The 20,956-nt window shown below is 35.8% G+C and overlaps 1 protein-coding gene and 1 non-coding gene across 3 annotated transcripts in view; one reads left to right on the forward strand and one right to left on the reverse strand.

Moving 5' to 3' along the window:
* Positions 1-20,956, forward strand: part of Adk (adenosine kinase) — a 479,685-nt gene that overhangs the window by 46,349 nt on the left and 412,380 nt on the right. For both annotated transcript variants that reach the window (XM_076834150.1, XM_076834152.1), the window contains exon 3: positions 18,896-18,949. In XM_076834150.1, coding sequence (XP_076690265.1) covers positions 18,896-18,949 — 54 coding nt within the window. The remainder of the gene's footprint in view (positions 1-18,895; positions 18,950-20,956) is intronic.
* LOC143381675 (U5 spliceosomal RNA) lies at positions 3,354-3,468 on the reverse strand. The gene has a single exon (XR_013088849.1). It is a non-coding gene; the product is annotated as a U5 spliceosomal RNA (small nuclear RNA).

Here is a 20,956-nt window from a genome sequence, read left to right on the forward strand (position 1 = left end):
ATTGGAACATTCTGTTCATAGGAATGTAAAATGGTACACCTGATTTGACAGTATCTTAAGAAGTAGCATACATTTTCTGTTGGCCCTAACCATTCCATTCTTCTTCTTCTTCTTCATTTTTTTTTTTTTTTTTTTGTAGTTGTAGATGGATACAATACCTTTATTTTACTTATCTTTATGTGGTGCTGAGGATCGAATCCAGGGCTTCACATGTGCTAGGCAAACACTCTACCACCAAGCTACAACCCCAGCCCACCATTCCATTCTTTAGGTATTTTGCCCAAGAGAAATGAAAGTACATGTTCCTAGTTGCTTACCCATGTTCATGGTAACTTTGTTTTTAATAACTAAAACCTAGAAGTGTCCTAAATATCTACCGGCAGGTGAATCCTTGAACCGAGTGTTTACCCATACACTGAAATACTAGTGAGTAATAAAAAAAGAGATACAGTATTGCTTGGATGAAATTCTAAATAATTATATTGACTAAAAGAAGCGAATTAAAAAAAGAATATATATTGTATAATTCCATTTATATAACATTATAGATAATTCAATTTAATCTTTTTTATATTTATTTTTTAGTTATAGGTAGACACAGTATCTTTTTTTTTAATTTTAATTTTTTTTTAATGTGGTTCTGAGGATCAAACCCAGTGCCTCACACATGGTAGGCAAGCGCTCTGCCTCTGAGCCACAACCCATCACCCTCCCCCTCACCTCCTTTTTTTTTTTTTTTTTTCCCTGATACAAGGAATTGAACCCAGGGGCAATTAACCACTGAGCCACATCTTAGCCCTTTTTAAAATTTTTTGAGATAGGGTCTCACTAATTGCTTAAGGCCTTGCGACGTTGGCCCATACTGTCCTCAAACTTGTGATTCTTTTGCCCTCCTGCCTCAGCCTCCTGAGTCACTGGGATTACAAGTATGAGCCACAATGCCCAGCTCAATTGAATCTTTAATTACAGAAAACAGATCAATGGTTAAATGTGGTGGGTCCAGGGTGCAATGGAGGGTGGAAAGAGGACTTTTTAAAAAGGACAAAAGGGAGTTTTAGGGTTAAATTCATTTTCTTGATCTTTTGTTGATTTCATGTGTATACACCTGCACCAAATTGTATACTTAAATATATATAGCTTCTTTTATGCCATTTACACATCTGTAAAGCTGTAATATATAAAACAAAATCATTTAAACATGAATTCATGGATTTGAAATTAGATCTCCTTTGTTTGCATAGTATGAGATGTTTTGTCTAAAAAGCTAACTAATTCATGTTCAATATTTAAAAAAATTCAGGGCTAGAGTGTAGGTCAGAAGTACTTGCCTAGCACGTACAAGGCCTTGGGTTGAATTTCAGAATAACACACACACACACACACACACACACACACACACACACAAATGATGAATAAAAATTCCAAGAAAGGTTGAGTGTGGTGGCACATTACTATAATCCAAGTGACTTGGCAGTGACTGCGGCAGAAGGATTTCAAGTTTGAGTTCAGCTTGGGCAAGACCCTTTCTCAAAAAATTAAAAGCGCTGGGGATGTAGGTCTGGTAGAGTGCTCTTGGATTTAGTCCCCAGTAACACGGAGGGGTTTGAGGGTAGAATACAAGGAAAGTTAAAACTTTTATTACTATTTTTGTGAACAACTCCAGATATCTCTTAGTCATATATACCTAGAGATACATGTTTATGTTATTAGGAGCTCAAAGAGAAAGGAGGAAGGTTTTAGGGTTATATTCATTATATTGATTGTTATATTAAATATCTTGGCTATATTCATTACTTGAAGCTCACGTAACTTTGTTTTATTAGCAGCTGATTCTAAATGGCCAGTTGAAATTTTATTTTATTTCAGGAATTTTTTTTTTTTGGGTGGTGTTGGGAATTGAACTTTGGGCCTCATATATACCAGGCAAGCACTCTATATCTCTAGCCCTACTTTGGTAATTTTCTGCAACATTGAATTTGAAATCAGTACTCAGAGATAAAAAGCAAGTTTTTGGATCCTAGCCATTAAAGGTAAAGATCTACTTATTACATCCCCACCAGACCCATTTCTTACAAAATATATGTGAAAACATGCCTTATGATTTTAGCTGGATGAAAGTTTTTTTGTTTGTTTGTTTGTGGTGCTGGGGATTAAACCCAGGGCCTTGGGCATGTGGGGCAAGCACTCTACCAACTGAGCTGTATCCCCAGCATGCCTTATGATTTCAATAGACTATATTTAACTTAACATTTCAGACCATGTTTAGGTAAATATTTTACCTTTTAATTATGCAAATACATTATCCAGGGATAGTTTACTGTGTACTATATTGCTGTGGTTTGAATGATGGTGTTTACTGCACAATTCTTACTGAATTTTAATCTCCAGTGCAATACTATTAAGAGGTGTGGCCTTTGAGAAGGGTGGAGCCCTTTATGAAAGGACTTGTTCAACTCCAGGGCTGCAAAGGCCTCAGTGTACTGTTTTGACCCTAAAGGAAGAATTTGGAGGACTCAATGAGAGGGTTCAGACATTTTATTACTCACAGGCTCCTTGAAAGCGCCAGGCTGTCGCACCACACCCGTAAGTAGAGGAGTATATATACAGGATAGATTTTTATGCCAGCTGCTCATGTGGGTCTATTCAGATGTTTTATGAGTACATGACTTGACTTTATAATTCAGTTCCTTCTGCTTTGATCTCCACCTAGGGATTGGAGATAAGGGAAATGGCCAGTTTCCCCCCTCCTTGCCCCCTTAACACATTCTTAGGAGTCTTGATAACCTTCAGAAACATCAAGTCTTCTAGGCACTCACTTGTATTTACCCCAACAGGGCTTAGGGTTGATTCCAGGTGTAGTGGCACATAACCTGTAAGCCCTGTGACTCCAGAGGCAGAGACAGGAGAATCACAAGTTTGATACCAGCCTTAGCATATTAACAAGACCCTGCCTGAAAATTTAAAACATAAGGACTGGAGATGTAGTTCATTGATTAAGTGGCCCCGAGTTAATTCCTGATACCAAAAAAGAAAGAAAAAAAAAAGTTGAATAGAGAGCCTGTACTTCCACTCATTTTTAATTTTTTTTTTTTTTTTTTTTTAGTTGTAGCTGGACACAGTACCTTTATTTTATTATTTTATTTATTTATTTTTATGTGGTGCTGAGGAACAAACCCAGCATCTCGTACATGCTAGGTGAATGCTCTACCGCTGAGCCACAACCCCAACCCCTCCATTCCGTTTTTTTTTTTTTTTTAATAGTTTTTAATCATGGTGAACACAACGTTATACAAGGATACAAGGAGACGTTATTCAGCCAACAACAAAGAAATCTATCTTTACAGACAATTATTAGCCCTGCAAGTGCAAGGCCTCAAAAAATTGGGTTAAGACTCAGAATTGTTTCTCTCCACGAAATCTTTAGTAAAAGACGAAAGATTTATACGATCTGAAGAGAAACCAGAGTATTATTCCTTTTTTAAAAAAAAAAAAATTTTTTTTTAGTTGTCGATGTATCTCTGTCTATTTATTTATTTATACGCTGTGCTGAGAATTGAACCTAGTGCCTCACACACGATAGGCAGGCGGTCTGTCAAAGAACTATAACCCCAGCCCTGCACTTCCATTCTTTAAGTTATGTGAGGACACAGCATTCCTTTCCTCCTGAGGATGTAGCAACAGAGTACCTCTCAGAAGCAGAGAGCAGCCCCTGTTAGATACAAATCCTGACATTGCCTTAATCTTAGACTTCCCATTATCCAGAAATGTGAGAAGTAAATTTCTGTTGTTTATCAATTACCCAGTCTATGGTATTTTGTTATATGAGCATAAATATATTAGTACATATACCATATGAACTGAGTGTATTTTTATTAGTACTTTACACTATGAAAGTGAGTTAAATATCAGAAATCTTTTGCTATAGTTCCCCCCCCCCCCAATTTTGAACCTGCTTTCCACAAGTAGGCTTTACACTGAACTAAATCCTCAGGCCCCTCCCCTCCCTTCATTTTTTTTTTTTGAGACAAGGCCTTGGTAAGTTTCTGAGGCTGGCCTAATACTTGCTGTTTTCCTGCCTCAGCTTCCCCAGTTGCCTCACTGCACCTGGCCTGATTCTGAATTTTTATGAAGAGTATTTGGCCTTTTTAAAATTTTTTGTTTTTTGATATCTGGAATTGAATCCAGGGGTGCTTAAATACTGAGCCACATCCCCAGCCTCTTTTTTTTTTTTTTTTTTTTTTTAAATTTTGAGACAAGGTCTTGCTAATTTGTTGAGGTTGGCTATGAATTTGTAATTCTCCTGACTCAGCTTCTCTAGCCACTGAGATTATAGGCCTGTACCACCATGCCCAATAGCATTTGCCTTTTCAAATGAGCATATTTATCAATTTAAAACTGATGCTAATTAAAAATATGAACTTGTATTGAAGCTTTTTGAGGAAAAAAAAATAAGACTGGAGGATATCACCCTAGACCAAGGGGTTAATGTCTCACCTAAGATGGCTTGCTTTCTTCCTTGAATGTATATTCCTTGCTTCACCTCCAAAGCCTTCATCTCTCTGAGTCTGTTCAATTTCTTCATAGAAAAGCATTCTGGTCTTCTTACTGGAGGTCTAAATCTGGTTGCTTTATTCTTTTTTAAAAAGTGGTACTGGGGATTGAACCCAGAGCCTTGTATGTACATCTCCAGCTCTTTTTAAAATTTTTATTTTGAGGAAAGGTTTTGCTAAGTTGTCCAGGATGGCCTCAAACTTTCCATCATCTTTCCTCAGCCTCTTTAAGTAGCTGGATTATAGGTATGTGCCAACTTGCCTGGCCTGGTTGCTTTATTCTTAAAGTTGGCTGGAGAAAAATGCTAGAGGTACCATAATATAGTGTTCCATCTGATACTTCCCCTTTTGTTTCTTACTTCAGTACTGCTTCCCTTTAATTTCTTCTGAGAGTAAACCTCTAATGTACTGTAGGAATTTTACATTGTGTAGGTGAGATGGTAGTTAGTTCCCTGACTTTTAACTCTGGACCTTATCTGTGTCCTCAGTTGTTCTTGGCACCTTTATGAGCTGAAACTTAGGGCTTATTAATACAGATGGACTAACCTTGCTTATCATTTTAAAGCTTCTTCATGTTGCACTTGAGATTTTAGTTTCTTCAGCTTTTCTATGTTACTGTTCACCAAATGGTTCTCTTTTTCTACCTAATTTATGGAAACCTGTTGACTTTCAGTTTTTGAGACATGGTCTTGCTATATTGCCCAGTCAATCTACTAACTCCTGGCTCAACTCCTCTTGCCTCAACCTCCAGAGTAGCTGGGATTACAGGTGCATACTGTTGTGCTCAGCTATTATTGTGTCTCATCATCCTGTATATGGGGGACACTATAAAAAAACAAATTGAATAACAACTATACTACTTAATGGTCATTTTGAAGTAAATATTAGATTTTTGGAGTTTTATTCTTTTGAGGAAAGTAATAGGTGAATGATTAGATCTTTTAAAAAAGTATATAAATAAAAAATATAAATATAAATATAAATATATATATATAAAAGATATATAAACTATGATTTTCAACCTATTTTAATGCACCCGGATCAATGTCTTTAAAATATTCATAAAATTGAATGTTTAATATTTAATGGATTAATGCTTACATTAATAATCTTTTGATCCGATGTTCACCAAATTTTTGGTACTTTTGTTATCATTTTAACAATGTTAAATGGAAAGTAGAGTAGATGGGCTTTCTGCCATATTTAAGTAGAAGTCCAAGGGTGTATGTGTATATTTTACTATTATATGTATATATTTAGTGTTATTATATATATAGTAGCAGGAAATATGTAACTACAGACTTAAAACTTGAGGTAATTTGGATCTTGGAATTAATTTAATTATCATTTGTACTCATTTTACAACAGAGAAAATAGGTTCAGAGAAGTTAAATGTTTTCCCTATGATTAGTTAGCATTTCAAAACTCAGATGGAAACTATATCTCTTGACTCCCTGCCTTTCTTTTTAACTACATTAGTAAATCATTGCTACTTAAACAGTATTGTACAATTATTATTATTATTGTTATTATCATCTACATACTAGATTTTGGAATTCAAAACGAGTAAGTTTGTTAGAGCAGTTACTGGATAAATAAATTTTTATCTTACCTTTCTTTAGTTTAAATCTTCTGAAGATTGCTGGTCTCATCCTTTAAGGATTCTTTAACAATTTATATGATTTATGTGATGATCTTTTCTGTTAAATGTTTAAAGTTAATCTTAAAATTTTAAAGAGCAGTTTTTAAAAACAGTAGCTGTCACATAGAAATGACCTTTGCAGATTAAATTAGTGAACCACAGAGGATTGAAAGTAAAGAAAGCCCATGGAGAATACATCTGAGAACATTTTAAGAGTAAAGTAAAATATAAGAATGTAATAATTTTCAGATAATACCTACCATTTATTGAATATGGTTTTCTTATGTTTGTTTTTGGCAGTACTGGGGAGCTCTTCCACTGAGATACATCCCTAGTACTTTTTATTTACTTTTTGAGACAATCTTAGTAAATTTCTGAGATTGGCCTTGAACTTTGGTCTGATATTTGGGAATACAGAAAAAGAAAGAAAGAATAGGTATCAAAAAAGAAGTGCCCAGAACCCTTGGAATGCAAGAAAAACTCATTCACCTTTGAAATGCAAAGCAGCCAACATGGACAGTGGAGCACCTATCATTAGCCATGTCTTTGGCCTGCATGCTTGCCTGCTTTAGAAGTAACATGATGCATGATACAAGGGCAGTATGTAAGAGTGGAGAAAACTAGCGTGAGATTATGTAACTCCACCCTGACTCCACTGTGGTTCAGCCTGTAGCTACTGTCTCTCATTAAATATTAATACCTCAGACCAAGAGGTGCCATCTGTCTCTTCTGAGATGGCCCACATTCTTCCTTGAATGTATATTATTTGCTTTATTCCCAAAGCTTCTCACTGTTAAGAAGGCTGATTTTCTTCCCTTGAATGTGTACCCGCACATTATCTCTCGTCAGGTACCCTCCATTCTCCTTTGAGTGTATATCTGCTTTCCTATATATGTATCTGCTTTATCTAGTTTGTGTTCTATGTCTCTGGTGCATGCTGAAATTCTTTTTCATCACATACTCCAAGGACTTCACTTGTCCTCCTCTTCTGGAACTCCTTCAGTGACATAATGTAGGTGAGAAAAACTAGTGTAATTTGCTCCAAAAAATTGTTAATTTTTTGAAAATTAGCGTATTGGATTAGATAAATTTTTGGTGAGAGATTGAAGATGCACTTCTCTTTTTGATTGTTTTCAAAACATTGCAGTTCTTGTTTGGGAAGTGGATGGGTTGCCTACAGTTTACCTGTTTGTGGATAGAGCAAGCATTGTATGGTTTGTTGAGACATTTACATGTTTAGTATACAGAAATTAAATTCTTCTGAGATATTCTGTTATTGTATATTTGAAGATTGTAAAGCTAATTTTTCCCTGAATAAGAAAAATTAAGCATCTTAACTGAAAGAAATGCAGAACTAAGTCAATTAGCAATTTGGCAAAATCTAAGATCTGAAAATTAGTAGAAACAGTTGTGGCAGGAAGTAGGTTATTGAAAAGAATCTTTTCTAACATATTGAAGAGACACAGTGAGTGTGAGGGATAGGAAATGTGGAACATATAAATACTTACAGATGAGTAGTGGTCTCATTATGGAGAGTAAAGGAAGACAACTATTAATAGAAATGGAAATGGGAGGGAATGTATAAGACAGGATTGCCTTTTTTTTGGGAGTGTAGTAAATATCACAGAAGTAAGAGGAATGAGGGAATTAATGAAATGATAATTGAGAAAGAAAAAACATCATTAGGAGTGAAAATACCAAGTAGTTGAGGAACTATGTTATTTTTCTCAGATCTAAATCTTAATATAAGCGTACAAATCTTAGGTGAATCTTAATAAATATACACACATGAAACATAGTATTCAAGTAATCAGTAAAGATGAATTATTGCTATTAATGGATGCATGTTAGGTTTGAAGGTGAGAAAAATACTTAGAATGTTAAATGAGACTCCTTAATATAAGGTTAAATGCTATAATTGTTTTACTTTAAAACTAATTATGGCTGTATTGTAGAGCAGACCCACAAAGCCAAAGTGAAATCAGGAGTCTGCAGCGACTAGCCTTATTTTTTCATATTCCTCCTTAGTGAGTGATATGTGTGGGTTGTGATGATCTGGTCACAAGAGATTCATAAGGGGTTGTAATTGGCTTTGGCTGGGAAGATTTGGCATACTAGTTCCTGTTTGCTTTGATAAAGTTTCTTGTGCTTCCAGTACTGTAACTTAGGACTTGCTTTGATACATATGTTGGATATCCTCTTTGTAATTTATCTCCGTTTATTGACCCTGCCCACCTGCTCATGGCTGACTAATCTACCTAACAGGTGAGGATGTAGCTCAATGATAGAATGCTTGCCTATGATGTGTGAGGCCCTGTGTTCAATTTCTAGCACTGTAAAAACCGATAAATTAACTATGAAGTTCTCTGATGCTTTTTAGTTAATTCTTTTTTTTTTAGTTGTTGATGGACCTTTATTTTGTTTGCTTATTTATATGTGGTGCTGGGAATTGAACGCAGTGCTTCACAGGTATGAAGCAAGTGCTTTACCACTGAGCTACAACCCCAGCCCCTACAGATAATGCTTTTTATGTATGTATGTTTGTGCTGCTTGGAATGGAACTCAGGGTGACAGGTTCTCACTAACTTGCCAAGGCTGACCTTGAATTTGCAATCCTACATCTGCCTCCCTGTGTTGTTTGTATTACAGGTGTGCACCACCACATCTGGATTATAGTTAATTCTTTATTAAGCTAGTTTGCCTTATTTTCTTTTACAGCTTTTAACATTATGCTTTAGAGTTTTAGAAATGGTGTTGATATTTGTATAGGCTGTGATGTGTAGAGATCTGGTTAAAAATTTTTTTTTAACATTTTTAAATGTTAAAATGGAAAATCAACTATTATATTACAGTATTTTGAATTTTGAGTAGTCCACCTTTTGGTCTTTTTGTCCCTGAATTAATGTAGTCCTATCTTTATTACTATTTGTTTACAGTAAGGCTTGATGTTTATTAGGGCATATATCTACACTTTATTCTTAATTTTTTTCTTATTCTGGCTCTTTAGCACATGAATTTTATTTTTTTATTTTAAAAAATATTTATGGTACCTGGGATTGAGTCCAGGGGAATCTATCACTGAACTGTATCCCTACATTTGCCTGAAGGCAATGAAGTTACTGATAGATTCAAAAATAATTATGTACAGTGGAGCTAAGAAGACACAGTAGTGTTGCTGTTTGATCACTAGTATTGTTTCCACCAAATTCATGGTTCTGTGTATGAGTATATGCAGAATGGATATTTGTGTACATAAAAGAAATAATATGGAAGCATGGCATCAAAGATGCAAAAATTTAAAAGGAAATGTTGATGTTTGTGTATATTGAATTCCAAAGAATTTCAAAATGAGTATTGCGATGCAGAAAACGAATGTGAATATTTTCTGTAAGGAGAGCCATGCCCCTAAAGAAAAAAAACCTATTTGTCTCCATGTGTGACTTTAAAATATGATTAATGATTGTGAAAGTTGGCCAAGCTCTTAGGGACTACTTCTATAAAATGCCCATATCTATTCCTGTAATACACTTTTTTATATGTTGATTTTTCTGTATAGCCCTTTTTTTGTTTTTTCCCCTATCATTTTATTTTTTCCCTATGTAGAAATATTATGAATCATTTGTTTGATACATTGTACAAGAACAGAGCTAAGTCATTCAATTCTGTTGCACCATTATTTAATTTAAATCTCTTAATCACAGGATAAATTTTAAATTCAAGGTTTCTAGATGAAGCTCATTGGCAGAGTAACCTGCTATTATATAAAACATAGTAAGACCACTTGCTGCTCTGCCAGGTACATCTAGTCCTTACCCAAGTTCTGTTGAAATATTGGTGATCTCAGTAGTTTCATTGGATTTTTTTTTTTAAAAAAATCAAACATTTAAAAAGATAAATCTGGTGTTGTGGCTCAGTGGTAGAACGCTTGTCTGGCATATCTAAGGTAGTGGGTTTGATGCTTAGCACTACATAAAAGTAAATAAATAAAGTTATTGCGTCCATCTACTACTAAAAAAATATATTTAAAAAAAGACAAATCAGAATGCCTCAGGAAAAATATATCCAATTCAGACTTTTTCAAATTTAAATTAGTTATATTTTCCTCTCACTGTAAACCTTTATTTCATTCAAATTAGAGTAATAACTCTTTCATATTTAAGCTTCTTCTTCGCCTAGTAATTCAAAGAAAAAAATATAAAATGATTTGTAAAGAAAAGTGTAGGGGGCCTGGCGTTGTGGCTTAGTGGTAGAGTGCTTGCCTAGCATGTGCAAGGCCCTGGGTTCTATCCTTGGCATCACATAAGCATAAATAAATGAAATAGACCTATTGTGTCCAATTACAACTAAAAAATAAATATTAAAAAAAGTGTAGGGATTTACACACTCTTTCAATTTGTTTTAAATATTTATAAGGTTTAAAAAGTGTTTAAGGTTTGTAATTCTTAGTAGAAAAACGTTATCTGAATGAATACCTAATGGCAAATCACTGCTTCAAATGTACTGGGAACAGAAAGATAGTTTAAAGCATCCCAGCTCTCTTGATCAGACCCTAAGAGGTATACTGGTTGTTATTAACTGCACCATGTGTTAAGTGATATAGGTTGCCTTTCCTTTAGCAAGGGGTTTGTCTAGAAGGTGTTATGCTTTATGTTCAAATTTGGTTGTCACTTTACTAATGAAATTCTTAATCTTTGGGCTACTCTAACATTTCGACTTATTTGTCAAGTTCTGAATCACAGTTTGGAAGGCCACTGTAACTTCTGGATCCTGCACAGCCTGAGGAACCTCTGGATTACTAAGAATTTTGTTAAGTACAGGCATTCCTGCCTTTCCAGACATGTTCCCTCCCATTCCATGCTTTCCTTTGAGAAAATTGTCAGGTCTTCCCTAGGAAAGTCATCTGGAAAAGAGCCATACTGGGCTCCTAATGATCCTTTGGCTTCTTCCTTCAGGTTCTCTATTGTTCTTCTCAACCCTTTCTGTTCTGTTCATTGATCTATTACTCTGCACTTTTTTGCTCATACTTTCTCTATTTTTTTTTTCCCCCAATTTTCTGGGCCCTCAGTTGAACTTTTTCAGAATTTCTCTAGCATCTTCATCATAGTCCAGATTACAGGCAAGGCCAAAATAATTGGCTTCTTCCCAGTGGCCCAGAAGTTTCTTTGCCTTCCCTTGTTGCTTTTAAGACTAAACTGCATCAGGATTTATTTCTGTGTCTCTGTCACAGTCTCAAGATGGCAGTATTTGGTTTCTGTAATTTGATGAGGACACTGGCTCTCTTGGCCTACAAAATGGCTGGTGGCATCTGTGAAACAACTAATGATTTTCTATTGTTTACCATCCTTTAGGGCTTCGGTGGGTAGCCACTTTATCATTTGACGAACCCATCCTCTCTTTATATCATCATCTCCTGTTTCTTGAGGAGTTATCAGTGTCTGATTTAATCATACCTTTATTGTCATTTTCTAGATCACTTTCCTTCACTTGATGGTTTCTATTTTCCTCCACTTTTTTTATCTGTTTTTTTCTTCCTTGACAGTTTCTTTTTATTTAATTTTATGAATATGAGGTATTACTTTATCCCCATGCTGTTCACCTAATCCCTCAGAAAGCACCTTTCCATTGTGTGCAGAACTATTCGGAATGTACAGATCCTGCTTATACATATCTGACAACTTGTAGCACATTCATTTTGCAAGGGAATGGGGGAAAAGAGAGTGGGATCTATGGATCTGAGTCCAGCACAAGCCTGAAGAGATTGCAGTTTCTGTCCAGTGTCAGGTGTTGGTTCAGCTAACTGTAGAAGATTCTCTATTATTTTAATTTATCAGCATTGTGTTTTACAATTCTTTGTGGTATGTATTCCATCTTTATATTATTTTTAATACTGGAGGTATTAATTGTGTAAAGATATTTAGAGAGTTCTAATTCATTTTCTGTATCTTTTGCAAATTTGATTCCACAGAAGTACACTATCACAACATTTACTTTGTAAGCACTGTATGTCTACGTAAAAACATTAAGACTTCCTCAGTAGAGGAAGAGTTGCTCTTTTTGTACATCTGCTTTTGTGAAAAATAAAATTTCTCGAGATTTGGGCTCTTTGGGAGATTTTATACATGGTGGTAACCCATCAGGACTATTTATTTATTTATTAGCTTTCGGTGGACACGACATCTTTATTTTATTTTTATATGGTGCTAAGGATCGAACCCAGCGCCCAGCGCATGCCAGGGGAGCGCGCTACCACTTGAGCCACATCCCCAGCCCGACCCATCAAGATTTTTAAAAATATATTTATTTTTTAGTTGTAGTTGGACACAGTACCTTTGTTTTATTTATTTATTTTTGTGTAGTGCTGAATATCGACCCAGGGCATTGCACATGCTAGGCAAGTGCTCTACCGCCAAGCCACAACCCCAGCCCCTCCCATCAAGATTTTGATCAGTCTTGTTTAAGGACATAAGTTGTCTGTCGTGGTATTTCAGATAACTGCATTTATAGAGCTGGGTGCACACAATTATCAACCACAGTGATAGAAATTTATACATTTGCCTTTTGATTTATTTGTGAATATAGTTTTTCTGCCCATGATATTATACCTATGTGACTCTCATTAGTATACATAAGTGTTTAGGCTTGCAAAGATACTTATATTATTATTGCCAGACACAGTGGCACACAACTGTCATCCCAACAACTCTGGAGGATCCTCCCTCCTCAGTAGCTATGTCTACAGGTGTTCATCACCATGACCTGCTTAGTACCACATTTAAAATTTTTCTTATTGGGCTGGGGATGTGGCTCAAGCGGTAGTGCGCTCGCCTGGCATGCATGCGGCCCGGGTTCGATCCTCAGCACCACATACAAACAAAGATGATGTGTCCGCTGAAAACTAAAAAAATAAATATTAAAAAATTCTCTCTCTCTCTTTAAAAAAAATTAAAAAAAAATTTTCTTACAATGAAAAAATGTGATTAGTCTTTTTGAATAATTATCATTTTTTTAAAAAAATTAAAGTATAAACAAAAATGTATGAATACAGTGTAATTCTGTTTATATATTTAGGCTTAAATCTAGTTTAACTCCTTTTTCTTTAGCTTTCACTGAGTTTTAATCCCAATCTGTTGGGTTAATGAGAATTTAAATATTATTTTCATAAACCTTGTAACTTTTTGCTATTATTTTCATTCTAACCCTGTTATTTACTCTTAATCTGTTTCTTTATAAGCCTCTTAAACTTCATTTCAGCTTTGGTCTGAACATTGTTGTTGTGATTAACACTTTTGGTCCCTATTTTCTTCTTTTGTAATATTTTCAAAATTATTTATTTATTATTTTTAGTACAGGGGATTGAACCCAGGGGTGCTTAACCTCTGAGCTACATTCCCAGTCCCTTCCCCGCACCCCCTCCCCCCACTTTTTTTGGGAAACTTAGCAAAAATCCCTTTGCTAAATTGCAGGTACCGGCCTGGAACTTGGTGATCCTCCTGCCTTGCTTGGCCTCTCAAGTCAGTAGGATTACAGGTTTGCACTAGCACTCCTGGCCTTTTTTTTTTTTTTTTAATTTTTTTTTTTTTTTTTGGTTGTTGTTGTAGATGGACACAATATCTTTATTTATTTTTGTGTGGTGCTGAGGATTGAATCCTGTGCCTCACATATGCAAGGCAAGCACTCTACCACTGAACTTCAACCCCACCCGCTTTGTATTTTAATCAAGCTTTACTTTTAGTGGGGAATACTAAATTGACCATATAAGTTGTTTAAAATTATGCCCAACTTATGACCAGGTGCAGTGGTGCATGCCTTTAATCCTAGTGGTTTGGGAGGATGAGACAGGAGGATTGAGAGTTCAAAGCCAGCCTCAGCAACCGCAAGGCGTTAAGCGTTAAGCAACTCAGTGAGACTCTGTCTCTAAATATAAAATAGGGCTAAGAATGTGACTCAGTGGTTGAGTACCCCTGATTTCAATTTCTGGTTGTCCCTGCCTCCAAAAATCATTCCTCACATGCCTCTACTTTCTACTTGATTGGTTCTGAACACACAGGAGCGTTTCTTTGGTACTGCAGTTTGAACCCAGGGGTATTTTGTCCCTGAACTACATCTCCAGCCCTTTTTATTTATTATTTTGAGATGGATTCTCACTAAGTTGATGAAGGTCTCCCTGGTTGCTGAGGCTGGTTTCAAACTTGCAATCCTCCTGCCTTAGTTACCCCCTATCCATTCCTTGTGATCAAAGACTTGTATCACTACTTTTTAAATTTTTCTTCAGTTCTACTTTTTCTGGATAAATAATACTCATTGTACATAAGATAGTCTTCACTATCAGTTTTATATCTATTTTACAGGTGTAATTGTTGAAATCTCTTCACATTACTAATTAGATTGTAATAGTTTTCATCATTGTCATTCAGTTATTTAAACTATATCATTAAATGATCTGCCATCAAAAATTATCTCTCAGATGATTATTTGACTAGGTTCTTCTGTTTTATTGGAAGAAACAATTAGAAACCTCCTGCCGTGCTGGTTATTAGAATCATTAGAGACACACAGTCTGAGACATGTACCATATTGTTATTTTTCGCACTACTGAGGATTGAACCCAGGGACCCTCTACCACCGCTTTATACCCCTACTCCTTTTTATCTTTTTTTTTAAGACAGCATCTGGCTAAGTTGCCCAGGCTGTCTTTGCATTTGGAATTCTCCTGCCTGAGCTTCCTGAGCCCCTGGCATTACAGGCGTTTGCTACCATTCCTGGCTGAATAAATTGTTTTTAATCAAATGTCCTAAACATGTCAAAAGTATCCATTCAACTTTTCACTATTGTCTGCTGTATTACCTATGTGGCAAAACTTCATAATTAAACCTATCAAATGTACTTTCAGAATAGATAATGTCTGATTTCACTTTTCATTTCAAATGCATGGTTGGTATGAGTTCCTGTGACAATTGATTTTTATTTTTGTAGAACTGGGAATTGAATGCTGGAGTGCTTTACCACCAAGCTACACCCCGAGTCCCATTCCTTTTTTAAAGGTATTTTTGAGACAGAGTTTCATTAACTTGCCCAGGCTGGCCTCAAATTTGTGATGATCTTCCTTCAGCCTTCCAAGTCACTGTTGATTATAGGCATGTACCATCACATCTAGCATTTTTTTTTTTTTTTTTTTTTTTTAAAGATAGGGTTCATGCTGTATTCCCCTTGGTTTTCTAAAGTTCTGGGTTAAAGAGATCCTCTCACCTGGATAGCTGGAACTATAGGTATGTGCAACTGCACCCAGTTTTGTTTTATATTCTGTTGGAGTACTAGGGATAATATCCAGGGCCTTGTGCATTTTAGGCAAATACTCTATCTCACTGAACCACACCCTCAGCTCTATCTTCTGATATTTAATCCCAGGCCAGAAGGGCAAGGAGTCTTATTGGCCTGAATAACTTGACCTTGTTTTTGGTGTCCCCTACCCCCTACCCCCTACCCCCAACCCCCAACCCCCAACCCCCATGAAACTCTCTTAGCTTTGTTTCATAGGACTTTTCTTGAAAAATAATGTATTCTTTGGTAAAATGTAGGATAGAAGAGATAAACTTTGGTTCAGGGTGTTGGTATACACCTGTAATTTTAGTGACTTGCAAGACTGAAGAAGGAGGGTTACAAATTTAGGGCCAACTTGGGCACTTTAGTGAGACCATGTCTCAAAATAAAAAATACAAAATGCTAAAGATATAACTCAGTGATAGATTACCCCTGGGTTCAATCCCAAGTACTTTTTATAAAAAAAGAGGGAGCTGGGCATGCTGGTGCACACCTAGCAGTTTGGGAGGCTGAGGCAGGAGGATTACAAGTTCAAAGCCAGTCTTGGCAATTTAGTGAGGCCCTAAACAACTTATCGAGACCCGTTCTCTCACTAAGAAATAGAAAGGATTGGGGCTGTGACTCAGTGGTTAAGTGCCCCTTGGTTCAATCTCTGGTACAAAAAAGAAATGAAAACATATTTCTAAAAAAACATATATATATAAAATTATTATTATTATTATTATTATTTTTTGGTAACAGGGCTTGAACTCAGGGGCACTCAATCACTGAGCCACTTCCCCAACCCTACTTTGTATTTTATTTACAGACAGGATCTCACTGAGTTGCTCAGTGCTTCACTTTTGCAGAGGCTGGCTTTCAACTCTCGATCTTCCTATATTAGTCTCCCAAGCTGCTCTGGGATAACAGACATATGCCACTGTGTCTGGCTAACAGATATATTTCTTTTTTTTTTCTATTTTTTTTATTGTTGGTTGTTTAAAACATTACATAGTTCTTGACATATCATGTTTCACACTTTGATTCAAGTGCGTTATGAACTCCCATTTTACCCCGTATACAGATTGCAGAATCGCATCGGTTACACATCCACTGATTTACATATTGCCATACTAGTGTCTGTTGTATTTTGCTGCCTTTCCTATCCTCTACTTCCCCACTTCCCTCCCCTCCCCTCCCTTCTTCTCTCTCTAACCTATCTACTTAATTCATTTCTCCCCCTTGTTTTTTATTTTTTTCCCTTTCCCCTCACTTCCTCTTGTATGCAATTTTGTATAACCCTGAGGGTCTCCTTCCATTTCCATGCAATTTCCCTTCTCTCTCCCTTTCCCTCTCACCTCTCATCCCTGTTTAATGTTAATCTTCTTCTCATGCTCTTCCTCCCTACTCTGTTCTTAGTTACTCTCCTTATATATACATTTGGCATTATTTTTTAGGGATTGGCTAGCTTCACTTAGCATAATCTGCTCTAATGCCATCCATTTCCCTGCAAATTCTATGATTTTGTCATTTTTTAATGTAGAGTAATACTCCATTGTGTATAAATGCCACATTTTTTTTATCCATTCGTCTATTGAAGGGCATCTAGGTTGGTTCCACAGTCTTGCTATTGTGAATTGTGCTGCTATGAACATCGATGTAGCAGTGTCCCTGTAGTATGCTCTTTTTAGGTCTTTAGGGAATAGACCAAGAAGGGGAATAGCTGGGTCAAATGGTGGTTCCATTCCCAGCTTTCCAAGAAATCTCCATACTGCTTTCCAAATTGGCCGCACCAATTTGCAGTCCCACGAGCAATGTACAAGTGTACCCTTTTCCCCACATCCTCGCCAGCACTTCTTGTTGTTTGACTTCATAATGGCTGCCAATCTTACTGGAGTGAGATGGTATTTTAGGGTGGTTTTGATTTACATTTCTCTAACAGATATATTTCTAAAACGAAAATTGTGATCGACTTCTGCTCCACTCTACTATGTATCTGAAAATAGAACATACTGTCACAATTCCTTGTTACTAATTTCTAGCTTAATTCTTTATAGAAATACTATATAAAACAGGAAGCTCCAGGAGCTGGGATTGTGGCTTGGTGGTAGAGCACTTGCCTAGCATGTATGAGGCTCTGAGTTTGATTCTCAGCACCACATATCAATAAAAATGAATAAAAAAATAAAGCTCCATCAACATCTTTAAAAAATATTAAAAAAACCCCAAAACCTGGCTCCACTTTAAATATCTCCCCCCAACCCCCCTGCTCCGTGTGCACATGCGTGCATCTGTGTACTATACTGGGGATTTAACGTAAGGCCTCCAGCATGCTATGTCCTATAACTGGGGATTACTCTTTTTTTTTTTTTTTAATTGTTGTTGTTTGGTGCTGGGGATTGAAGTGAGGATCTCGTACACGCTAGGCAGGTGCTCTAGCACTGGGCTGCACTCCTAATTAAAGAATACTCTGCAGACAAAATACTATGGATCGTTTCTTTTTCTTTCTTTCTTTTTTAACACCTCAGAGCTTTTTATACCCCAGGCAGTGCAGTACAGTTTGATTCAGGAGTTTGATGGATTAGGTATGCCATTCTTTAATCTGGATAAAGATATTTATGAAATGGGAGGCAGGAAAGGAAAATTAATATGACCTTTCTACTTGGAGCCCAGATATACTGTCATGAAGATTAGCAGTAAAAACAAACAAACAAACAAACAAAAAAGGCCTGAGTACAAATAGAAACTGAGGACCTGGGTTCCTTGTTGTTTATTTCTGAGTGCTTTTCAGGAAATGTTTAGCTATAGCGGTACAAAGATTATGCTACTGTGGCAGATCCTAATCTAATAGTTTTTATGACAACCTCTATTTTTTGGACAGGGAAACTGAGAGGTGAGGTACTTGTCAGCATTAGGAAGCTAGTAAATGGTTTAGTAAAAAACTACCCCCATTTTTTTTTGTCCTCTATTATATTATTTGCTACATAGCCTGGTACACAGTAGATGCGTACTGTATATTTAATGAATGGATAGCTGTATAGATTGTTTTGTGAACTCTTTAAGTGGTTAACAATGTAATAGTTAAATTTTGAACATGAGAGTAATATTTCATATGATTCATTGTAGAGGAATACTGAAGATATTTTGTGTTTCAAAGCTTGGTCATGTTGATCTCCCTTCAGTTCCTGAGGTGATGCCAGAGGAAGTGACAAATAGAACAGTAAAGAGCCATCTGCTTGGGCATTCTTGGTGTTTTATTCATTGGCTTGGAGAACTATAACAGTATGGTAATGATTATTTGATGTAGTGGTCAACTGATGGTTGTGTTGATACTATAATCATATGTCTACTGAGTCAAATGTAATTCTGTTTATATGACCAGTATACTTCTGTTTCTGTGTTATAGGTATTCTCTGAAAGCGAATGACCAAATCTTGGCTGAAGAAAAGCACAAGGAACTGTAAGTTTATTAAACCCTAGGTACATATACTTCACCCTGTGAAGCAGATGTGTGTAAATGGTCAGATTGATTGATTTTTTAATTTATTTGCTGTATTGGGGATTGAAGCCAGGTGCAAAGTTCTACCATTGATATACCCCAGGCCTTTTTATATTTTATTTTGAGATAGAGTCAAAGTTACTTAGACTGGCGTCTAATTTGCCATATTCCTGTCTCAGCTTCCTGAATAGCTGGAATCACCATGCCTGGCACTTTTACTTTTGAAAAATAGCTGCCTATAGGATTCTGGGATATTTTTTTTCTTTGCCCTAAGATTATATTTAAAAGATTATCATCTCACAGTAAGTATGAGGATTTTAGTTAAAAATAAACCTGGTTTGGGTTGAGTATGGAGATGAATGCCTGTAAATCCCAGTGACATGGAAGGCTAAGGTAGGAGGATTGCAAATTTGAGGCCAGGCTTAGCAATTTAACAAGGCACTAATCAATGTTTTTTTTTTTCAAACTGAGAGTTGAATCCAGGCATACTTTCCACTGACCTATATCCCCAGCCATTTTTATTTGTTATTTAGAGACAGGGACTCTTTGAATTGCTGAAGCTGATTTTGAACTTGGGACCCTCCTGCCTCAGACTCCTGAGTAACTGAGATTACAGGTGTGCATGCCCAGCCAGTTGGTTATTTTTTGTATAGGTCTACTAGTAGAGTTCTTTTAGTTTGGGAATTTTGTTGTTAGTTTCCTTTGGTTCTTGTAAATGATGACCAATATTAAAAGTTCAGAAATCTGCTTTTTAAGAATATGTATTACTTAATTTATACTCCATTTCATGTGTTAATTTATTTAATGTTTTTTAGTAGTGTAAGATATAGTTCATCACTATGGTTAGAACTTAGCCAACTGTTTTTTTCTTCTTGCATTTGATTATAAAAAAGATTTTTTAAATTTAAATTTATTTTTTAACTGATATATAAAACATTATGAAAATTTAAACATACAGTATTCACCCATATGCTCCCCACCTAAATTTTTTTTCTGCTTTATACACAGAAATGATTTCTTTTACTTGTTAGTCACTTGCAACATTAACCTGAAAATAACATTTCTTACACCACCTAGATTTTATCATTAACATTTTATTATACTTTATCACTTGCATGTTCATTCTCCTAACCATGCATTAATTCATCCATTTTTTGGGGGATGCATTTTATTATAAGATACCAGTGTGCTTTCCCCTAAATATCCCCCCCACCCGAAATCTTCCAACACATATCATTAACTAGAGTTTAATATATATTTTTAGTGGTAATGGGGATCCAGTCTAGGGACACTCATTACTGAGCTTCATCCTGAACCATTTTTTTTTTTTTTTTTTTTGAAACAATCTCACTGAGTCACTGAGTTGCTGAGGCTGACTTAAACTTGCCATCCTCCTGCCTCAGCCTCCTGAGTCATGTGCCACTCTAGCTGGTCTTTTTAAGTTTTGCCTGTTGTAGGATTTCTTCGTTATTTAACGGGGTGCTGAGGATTGAACCCTACCACTATTGAGCCACAACTCCAACCCCTAGAATTTCTTATAAGTGAAATCATATACGTCCTGTTTGGTAAGGCCTCTTTCATTGTAATTTTGAGATTCATCAGTGTTATTGCATATATTAGTTAATTCCATTTTTAATCAGCGATTAATGTTTTATTGTTCATTCTTTTATTGACTATTATTGTCACTTGATTTATTTTGCATTAGTTGATAATGTTAGTTCTTTTGGCTGCTAGTTCTCTGTCTTGTAGTTTCTGACCTCTGTACTAAAATTACTTAAGAGTTAAACATGCTATTGTAAGAATAGAATACTACTTAAAATAAATTTACCAGCTGCTTTTTATGAAAGCTGTTCTTAAATAAGCTCATTTGTGACTTTATAATTAAAATAACCAAAATCTCACAGAGAAATGTTTGAGAAGATGAAAATGCTAAATAAGCCTGATTCAGTCATTAGATATCATATACAT

Source organism: Callospermophilus lateralis, chromosome 15, assembly GCF_048772815.1.
Source record: "Callospermophilus lateralis isolate mCalLat2 chromosome 15, mCalLat2.hap1, whole genome shotgun sequence".
Taxonomy (NCBI): domain Eukaryota; kingdom Metazoa; phylum Chordata; class Mammalia; order Rodentia; family Sciuridae; genus Callospermophilus; species Callospermophilus lateralis.